Source organism: Notolepis coatsorum (assembly GCF_963971535.1).
Source record: "Notolepis coatsorum genome assembly, chromosome: 1".
NCBI classification, from domain to species: Eukaryota; Metazoa; Chordata; class Actinopteri; order Aulopiformes; family Paralepididae; genus Notolepis; species Notolepis coatsorum.
Genome location: NC_140165.1, coordinates 79678571 through 79688797, shown reverse-complemented (window position 1 = coordinate 79688797; position 10227 = coordinate 79678571). Strand labels below are relative to the sequence as shown.

Here is a 10227-nt window from a genome sequence, read left to right as displayed (position 1 = left end):
TATTTGAACCGAAGAGAATGGACTCTGTTTTGCCCATGTGTAATGATAGTTTGTTATCAGCGAGCCATATGCAGATTCTGCCTAGTTCCGAGCTGAGGGTTTTTTCAACCTGTAACTTGTTCTTGTCAGAGACCAGCAGGGCTGAGTCGTCCGCAAACAGGAACAAGTTGCAGTCACAAGCTGACGACATGTCATTTGCATAAATTAGGAACAGTAGCGGTCCTAGTATGCTTCCTTGTGGAACACCACAGCTCACTGTGAGAGGGGGGGATAGGGTACCGTTTACCTCCACCATCTGTTCCCTCCCCTCAAGGTAGGATTGCATCCAGCTCACTGATAGACTATCAAAACCAATTGCTTTTAGCTTGTCAATCAGAATGGAGTGATTGACCGTGTCAAAGGCCTTTTGTAGGTCCAGCATGACCATGCCGCAGTATTTGCCTGCGTCCACCTCTTGTTTGATGTGGTCATTCAAATAGAGAAGGCATGTGTCAGTGGAGTGGGATGTTCTGAAGCCAGATTGGAATTCGTAGATTAGATTTTTTTCCGCTAGGTACTTTTCGACCTGTTCGTAGACTATTTTTTCCATGACTTTCGAGATGGAGGTGAGAATAGAAACAGGGCGGTAGTTGCCTGGGTCTAATTTGCTGCCCTTTTTGTGCAGAGGGGTCACCCTCGCAATTTTGAAGTCCTTGGGGACGTGTCCCTGTTTTATGGAGAGGTTTATTATGTGTGTGATGATTGGGGTGATGGCGGCTGCTGAGTCTCTGAGGAATTTGGAGGGGATGTTGTCATGGCCAGTGGCCTTGTTAGGTTGGAGGGCGCTCAGTTTATTGAGTACCTCATCTGTTGTTACCATTTCCAGCTTGAAGTCGTCCTTGCGGACCCCTAGGTTTTTGTAGTAAGCTACTATGTGTTCTACCCCATAAAGCCCTGAGTGGGATCCACTGCGATCCGAACGTATGTGTGTCATGTGTGTGTGTAATGTATTCCGTTGGTGGCGATCAAAGCATGGAAAAACAACGAACATGAAATGCACTAAACGCTGCATAGCAACGTTTTCTGGGATTAGACAGGATTACTCAAAAACTATACTCATATTCACCACGGTGTAAAACGGGAATGTATTGATGAAAAAATTATTTCTTTTTCACAAATTAAACGATAGATACTCAATGTCAAATGGGCAATAGTATTATATCCATAGCTATGATATTTAATATAGTTTGAGCCCTGCAAACACCGCCATGTATTCGTATACTTTAAAGCGGTGGCCTTCTTACCACACGGTACACAGCGACCTCTGGCGTCCAATGAGTTAAGCCCGGAGCCCTATTTTCTGAAAATCTGCCTAAAATACATACCTAAGTAAATGGAAGATTGCTCCACTTCTACAAGGCCATTTGCATGTTCTTGGTATCTAGGGACATCTCTGGACCTCAGTGAATGTATTCATAGTGAATGCATTCATGCACCTTTGACAGTGAATAACACCATGCTGTGTGTGTGTGCGTGCGTGTGTGTGTATGTGTGTGTGTGTGTGTATGTGTGTGTGTGTGTTTGTGGGTACGCCAGCGTCGGACAGTGTGAGAGAGAACGCTGCAGTCAGTAGAAAGTAGGAAGGAAGAAATTTAAATCAATCAATTAATCAATCAATCAATCCGCGATTTTTCTTTTGTTCTAGATTGACTCAAGACCCATCAATTACATCATCCAACATTGTTTAAAGGACTAACACATTCCCCTTGACAGAATCGCTTCATATTTAGTCGTTATGGTGCTTTCAACATAACCATTTGTTGTCCACGATCTTGTTTTCTCCCGGAGTGAGCCGGGGAGTGATATGTGATTCGGTTGTGGGCGGGTCCTGAGCCCAGGACCGTGGATTGTTGCCAATAAAGACGTGTAAATGGCCAATCAGAATCGAGAAATTTGCATGCCGTTGTATAACAATAGATAATGTACGTCCTCACCAACGTGTTGTGAAAGGATTAACCATCTGTAGTGTGGTAGTGAAAGGTTAACAGTCTGTAGTGTGGTAGTGAAAGGTTAACCTTCTGTAGTGTGGTAGTGAAAGGTTAACCTTCTGTAGTGTGGTAGTGAAAGGTTAACCGTCTGTAGTGTGGTAGTGAAAGGTTAACCGTCTGTAGTGTGGTAGTGAAAGGTTAACCTTCTGTAGTGTGGTAGTGAAAGGTTAACATTCTGTAGTGTGGTAGTGAAACGTTAACCGTCTGTAGTGTGGTAGTGAAAGGTTAACCGTCTGTAGTATGGCAGTGAAAGGGTTAAAACAGCCCTCAAAACCCACCTTTTCACCCATTATTATGGTGGTGATTGAAGCTTTGATTGAACTAGGGTCAACCCAAGAATAATGAATACAAAACAAAAACATAAATGAACAAAAGCAAATTTAAAATAGAAAATTCAACAGCAAACAATAACAGATGTTTATTAACGTATAGAATATTTAGGCACAGGAGACTAATGTCCGTCCTCCCTTCAACAAGCACTCGGTCCACTAATAGGCACTTTGTCAACTCGTCCTTTCAAGAGGCTCATATCCCACAACAGGTTCAGATGTCCCACGACAGGTGTGTTTCCAAAGACAATATGTTCTAAAAACACACAAGGTGTCAAAATAGTCATGGCACTTAAGAGATAAGACATTACAATATTGCTCCCCTTGGGGAAATTTGGGATCGACTAATCGATGATTGATTTAAAGGAACACTCCAAAATCTCAGGACTTATTTGCCATCTCGCCCAGAGCCAGACAAGAAGATCAGTTCTCTAAATAAATCTAGTGTTTACCAGAGATGTGCTCAACATGTTTCAGTAAACTCATGAAAAACAAAGAAAAGCCTTGAAAAACGACTAACAAAACGAACAGATTATTGGCGGACTAAGACCAAACAAACCGATGAACAGAGTAATGGATTCAAAGGGAACAGCCCTGATGTTATTTCGGTTTCTTCTCATCAGATGTTATCTTGGTAATGATTAACAGAACACAGACTGATAGTTACAGTACGACAGCAGAGACACATATCAGGTTACTTACCAACATCATCAACCATATTTACCGAGTAGGACACTCCAGCTAAATTGGCTTTTAGTTTTAGGGTGATGAACCCAAAGGCTGTTATAAACCTGACGTGGTGCATTGTGGGAAACTGTCTCAGGAGGATGAGGAGAAAACAGTAACAGAAGGGCAGTGTCTAGATCCCATCGGTGGGAACGACGTTTGAACATTTATCTTTAATTTGTAGATAATGGGAGTGATTACGGTTAGGGTTATGGTTAGGGGACAGGTTTATAAATGGTTAAGGTAAAGGACAGGTTTATAAATGGTTAACTCATTCAGCGCCAGGGGTTGCTGTTTACCTTCTGGGTAGAACGCCATCGCTGAAAGTCAATGGGGAGACTGCCAAACTTGCGAGTGCTTAAAATATATTTTATATTATAGCTATGGATCTAATAACACCGTCGATTGTCAGTGAGTTGCTTTTGGTCAACATGCAAAAAACGGATTGTTTTTTCATCCGTACATTTCCATTTTATACCGTTTTGAATATGAGTATAGTTTGGGTGATTCTGAGTAATCCCAGGAAAAGACGCGAAAATAGCCCTTTAGTGAAATCCAGTTATCACGTTGTCATTTTTCGCCCCGATTATCGAATCTTCCTGAAATCAACGCTAGATTATCGTTATTATCCTTCCTTGCAAGAATGAAATGGGGCTTGGACCGGCGTAAGGGAGGTTTCTAAATGGTTACGGTAAGAGAGGTTTATAAATGGTTATGGTAAGAGACAGGTTTATAAATGGTTAAGGTAAGAGACCGGTTTATAAATGGTTAAGGTAAGAGAGGTTTATAAATGGTTAAGGTAAGAGACATGTTTATTAATGGTTAGGGAGGTTTATAAATGGTTACGGTAAGGGACATGTTTATAAATGGTTAGGGTAAGGGACAGGTTTATGATAACGAGTTAGTGCTTTGAGGATAAAATATGAAAACGTCCTTCCAGGCTATGGGATCGAGACACTACCAAACAGTAGGAGTGGTGACTGGATGGGAATAATAATAATACAGTAATAATAATAATAATAATAAGTACACATTTACACAACTGGTCCTGGAGACGATGAATAGTCCTTTCAAGAGGCTCATATCCCACAAGGCGGCGTTCAGATGTTCCACAACAGGTGTTTCCAAAGACAATATATTCTAAAACGCACCCAGGGTGGAGAGGGTTTAGTGAGGGGTTGATATTGGATCATGCCCTTCCAGTGATCCAGTCTAGAGGTCCAGTCTAGAGGTTCAGTCCAGGGCTCCAGTCCAGGGCTCTAGTCCAGTGATCCAGTCCAGAGGTCCAGTCTATAGGTCCAGTCTATAGGTTCAGTCTAGAGGTCCAGTCCATAGGTTCAGTCTAGAGGTCTAGTCCAGAGGGTCTAGAGGTCCAGTCTAGAGGTCCAGTCTAGAGGTCCAGTCCGGGGCTCCAGTCCGGAATCATCTGATAGTTCTGTACATCATGAAGTCCACCGTGGTGCATCGTGGGAACTTGCCGATGGAGCTCTCCTCCACAGGGGTGTAGACTTTGATCTGCCTCATGTGGGTGTCCCGGCCGTTCTGGTGGTTGGCCAGAACCGCAATCTGGATCATAAAGGTCCGGATTGGGTTGTTTACCTGGAGGGATGGCACACAAAACACGTAAACGAGCGTATGAAGTAGGCGTGTCACAATTAATCAACTGAATTGAATAAATTGATTACAAAATATTTATAAAAATGACCACATCAATGCTTTTTTTTTATCCACTTTTTCTCCTCTTTCTATTTTTCTCCCATCCCAATTTAGCCATGCCAATTCTGCCTCCCCTGTCTTGAACGTTGCTCGCATATGCCCCCCACTGGTCGGTTGTAGGGAGGACAGAAGCCTTGCATCACGTGTCCCCTCATTTGGCAAGGTGTAACGTGTGGGAGGCTCACACTACAGTTATTACTACCCCCGCCATTTTCCTGTCTCTGCTGTGCAGGCGCCCTGACCGACCTGTAGGAGTCGCTGTCCACAACGTCCAGATTACCACCCATCAACTTCCACCCGCTAACTCTGCCAATTGAGTTAGTATGACGGCCGGCCCAAGCCGGAGGCAACGCCGACAGCCGGAGTCAAACCCGGTGTCTCTTGCGTTGGACCACATCGATGCTTTGAAACATTTGATTGGTGTCAGTTAAATTTTCAAAAGCTTCTAGTCTGACAGAAATATAAAAGAATGAGAACAATCACTTCATTCAGAAGCTCTAAGATTGTTCACAAATGCTCTAAAAAAAGAGTGTACATTTTTTTTTAAAGCTTTTCTACTGAACGCACAGAGAGGAAATCTATCTTCTTGTCTCTCTCTGGAGTAGACATCAGGCTAATTTCCCAAAATGTTGGCGTGTTCCTTTAAGAAACATTTACCTGGTCCAATAGTGAGATATGGATCCACCCACTCGGCTCCACCATCTCCAACTGCTGCAGGGAGGGAGGAGTGGGGGGGGGGGGCAGAACGTGGGATGTTTTACTGATACAAATATATACTCTACATCAGGGGTCGGCAATTAGGTTTGGCCGCGGGCCAATTTTTCCCCAAGCCATTGTTTGGCGGGCCAGAACCAAAAACAATGGCTAATTTAATATAATGATAGTGAATTTTTTTTAACTCTGTCAAAATAAACAAGCTGCATAGGTGGCATAATAAACTGTAAACGACATATACATGCACTGAACATTATACCTTTGTCTTTTTTCCATTGTATTATAAAGCGCCTCTCTATCGGTCTATCCTACATTACGCGCGCGCAACCGTCTATCTGACAGCCACGGACCAGTTTAATGTTGAATGTTTAATGTTAAAACTATCGATTTATATGGAATTCGTTAAACTTATCCGTTGTCTTACTTATTATTATACTTATTGAATCTTAAACAAGCCTCGTCTTGTTAAATGAGACGGTCTGGTCTACGGAGGAGACTGGGGCTGACGCATCCAGATTGGGGAATCCCCCGCGATAGATTATTGACACTTCCGCTAACTAGCTACTAACTGGGGAGACTGATCAATTACGGATAAAGGAATATAGTGGGACGATCGATTATGATAGTTAACCTTGTTAGATGAGGCTGCACTGGAAATGGAGCTAATGGACTTCCGAATGTCTCGTAAATAATTCAAATACCTATAGCGCCGTCATTTCAGGAGCTTCTTCAAGCACTCTTTTTGTTTAAAGTTTAATTGCATTGTTTTTGCATTGTTTTTAATTGCATTACTGTTCACATGCATGTGTGGTGCCGTCAGTCATGAGTAAAGATAAAGCTTGAATGTCTTACTGAACTGGTGTTTTTATTTCATGGACTGTGTTTCCCATTTCAGCACCACGCGCTGTCCACCTCACTTTGAGCAAGCCTAGTATACGGTGCATTGCACCTCACTCTATACCATGTTATTCACTCTCAACATGGATAAAACATAAAGTATGCATATAATAAAAATAATATGATGAAAATAAAATAAATATCATATTCTCAAAATAAACTGACGGGCCAGAAATTATTGCTGGCGGGCCAATTTCGGCCCGCGGGCCGCCTATTGCCGACCCCTGCTCTACATTCATATTAGGGATGGGCTTAATCGAGTACTCGTAGCTATGAGAAGAATCCATCTTGAATTATTAATATCTTTTATTAAATATTTTTTGTATGTGTAAGATTATAACTGTTTGTTGGTTTCCTTAAACATATACGTGATGAAAGGGGAAAAATTTAAAAAAAAATAATTTAAAAAATCCAAAATATATATACCGGTATATATATTTGTTTTGTGTTTTTTCCCCCTTTTTGAGTAATACACGATCACTCGAGTATAGCATGCGATCAATCGTTCTGAATTTCTTAAAAATGCCCATGCCTAATTCATAAAGTTATTCCCCACCTTGATTCATAATATTAAATATCTAATGTAATATACAGTCTAATTGTAAATATTTGGACATCAACACAATTATCCACATTTTGGCTCACTACACCGCCACAGCTTTAAGTGCAGACTTTCAGCTTTAATTAGAGAAGGAAAGAAACTTCTCATGATCCAAAGCATCAGTGAAGCACTGAAGCATGGTGGTGGTAGTTAGGCCTGTTGCAATAAGCAATAAATCAATTTATCGCGCAATAATGAAAATGAATGCAATGATTTTGATGGGCGCAATTAATTGCTATTTGCGTGTTTGTTTTAATGAGGCGGGAACCAGTACCTCTCCGTGTGGGGAGGCAGGCCGCTGGCGTTACTACAGAGTACAGCACGGGAGCTCCTGTGAGCACCATGCGTATGTTGGGCAGTAGCAACGCTACATAGCTTAACTACATTTCTCAGTAGCGTGATGGTAGCGTTGCTCCTTTTGAACCAAGTAGCGTTCTTTGTAGTGTAGCTATTTTTAGACCCAAGTAGTGATGTAGCGTGAACAAACGCTATACGCTACTGCCCGGAGAAACTGGACTGCTAAATAAAGATTAAAGATCTAGCGTTGATGCTATGACGCTTCCTCCTCATCGTTGATTGCCTGTAGTAGCTGCATCTAACGTTAGTAGCTAACGTTAAAACTAACCTAAAGTTAGTTGTTCACCAACAATCTCAACATTTGTTTTATCATTAGCTCAAAAACACAGAACCGGACGACACAAGTTGTCCGCTCATAGGTTCTGCTAGGATAATAACAACAATACTTCCGGTCGGTGGGTTTCAAAATAAAAGAGCAAAGTCTAAAACACCGGAAAAGACGTTTATTTTGTACAGCGTTTTCCTCCACGAGTACTCAAGTACATCATGTGATCAATCGATCTGTTTTTTTTTGCCCATCCCTAGTTTATCCTGTGCTGAAAAGTCTCCATTCCAATAGAGATAGTATATATTTGTGTTTATTTGATTATTGTTGAGCTATATTTTAATCGAGAGTAACTGGTAGTGTAGCTTACTACATTTTCCAAGTAGCTTGCCCATCACATAATCCGCGAGCCACAGTAAACAAACGCGAGCCACAATTAGGGTGACCAGGTGTCCCGCTTTTGGTTGTATACTGCACAGCCATTTTACCTAATGTCCCACGTCCCTCTTTTCGAAGCAAAAAATTAAAACATGGGTCTAAAAGCCCCTTCCTACAGTAAACGTAGCAACCTGCCTCTTGTCCACACACATTGCTCTGCTCGTTTTATCATTGCTCTCACGGAGATAAAACTGGGAACGAGGTTACTCTGTTTCTGACGCTACCTCATATCTGATTGGTTAGGTAGTAATTTAGGATATTTAAAATGTCTTCCAATGTTAAATAAAGGTTTATTGCACTTTGAAACGGTTTCCTTGCATTATTATGCTATTATCATTATATTAAGTTGATTGAAAACTTTTGGGAAATACATTTCTCAAAAAAATTATTTCTCTCAAAACCGCAATAATATCACTTATCGCAATAATTTCTGGGACAATTAATCGCCCAGCAAAATGTGTTATCGTGACAGGCCTAGTGGTAGTGTTATGGTGTGGACACTGGACATGTATGGCTGCCAGTGGAACAGGTTCCCTTGTATTTATTTATTGACGATGTGACTGCTAACTAAAGCAGCAGAATGAATTCTGACATGTTTCAGGCAATATTATCTGCTCGTATTCAGCCAAATGCTTTAGAACTCATTAGGGCTGACCCCGACTAGTCGAATAGTTGACTAATCGACCGAAAGGAGCCCTAGTCGACTGTCAACTTCTTAGTCGAATGCAAAAACCAGTCGACTATCTGCACATTTTGGCTAATCAAAGTTGACTATACAAATCCTTAGTTGGGGAAAGGCCTAGAACTCATTGGATGGCACTTCACAGTGCAGATGGACAATGACCCCGAAGCATACTGCGAAAGCAGCCAAATAGTTTTTAAAGGGGACATGTATTGCTATTCCTAGCACTATTTGGGCAACTTTACACAATTCCTGTGAGTCTATGGAAGACATCTGTAAGGTTTATTTAAAAAAAAAAAAAACACATTGTTTTATATTTCTAATGGACTCAAAAGAATCATTTTCCAGCCTCAGGATTTTAGCCCGTTATTGGCTGGGCTCCGCCCATAAGCACTTTCAGTGACAGTCACCCACACAGCGTGATACGAGAGAGAGAGAGATAGAGAGATAGAGAGATAAACAGGGCTGCGTCTGTGAGATTAGCAGGTCCCCTTGTCTCTCTCTCCCTCTCCCGTTTCAGAAAGTGGTGCACTGTGCCGCGCGCTATAGACGGGGCGTTAGTTATGCTCCCGAATCGAGAGAGAGAGCACTGTGTAAACAGGGCTGCATGTGTGAGATTAGCAGGTCCCCTTGTCTCTCTCTCTCTCCCCGACAGTGCGACGCGCGCGTGTGTATGTGTGTGTGCTCTGTCGCGAGGGTGTATTTCTCCCTCTCTCTCGCGCTACAACCACAGAGCCAATCGGATCACTATTGATTGATTGATTGAAAACTTTATTAACAGATTGCAGAATGGGTACAATACAGTACAGCTCAATACACACAATTGTTAAGGGGATGCAGACCAGAGAAAGACTTTCGTCTTGTTTACACCAGGGTCCCCCATTTTCAATTCATCAGGACATATATGACATACATGACATACAGATAGTCAGTACTGCTACATCTATACATTTATGACATACCAGATTTGCAAATACAGTACTGTTTGTGATACAGAAGGAGTCAAGAAAAGGGAGTATATACATTTGACGTAGAAACTGTACATTGGAGGAGGTTGGGTGGGGGGGGTTGGGTACACTGGGATATTGACAACCATACTGGGTAATTTACATTGGAGGTGGGTGGGGGGGGGGGCACATTGTATAAACAAGCAAAACTGTACATTGAGGGGGGGGGGGGGGGGGGGGGGACTCTGTACAAACAAACAAAATTGTACATTGGACTATTGACAAGACCATACTAGGTAAATGACTGTACATTGGAGGGGGTTGGGTTAGGATATTTACAGGGGCCAGTGTTGCATTGCAGTCTCCCGTAGGTGTCTCTTGAGAGGTTTTGAAAGTGGGTAGTGATCCACATTCCTTTACAGCTTTGGGTAGGGCGTTCCACATTGATGTGGCATAATTGCGAAACGTGTTTAGTCCCTTATTTGAGCCGAATCTGGGTTTAACATGATTTGTGGAGCTCCCTCTGGT

At 42.1% G+C, this 10227-nt stretch overlaps 1 protein-coding gene across 2 annotated transcripts in view; it reads right to left on the bottom strand.

Annotated features, from left to right (window-relative positions):
• Positions 1-2388: 2388 nt before the first annotated feature.
• anapc10 (anaphase promoting complex subunit 10) overlaps positions 2389-10227 on the bottom strand; it is a 44176-nt gene continuing 36337 nt past the window's right edge. Inside the window, exons 5-6 of one of the 2 annotated variants that reach the window (XM_084325871.1) lie at positions 5456-5509; positions 2389-4681 (exon numbers count right to left, since the gene is read on the bottom strand). In XM_084325871.1, coding sequence (XP_084181997.1) covers positions 4505-4681; positions 5456-5509 — 231 coding nt within the window. In that variant the 3' untranslated portion in view covers positions 2389-4504. The remainder of the gene's footprint in view (positions 4682-5455; positions 5510-10227) is intronic. The other variant, XM_084325872.1, reaches the window with a different exon arrangement.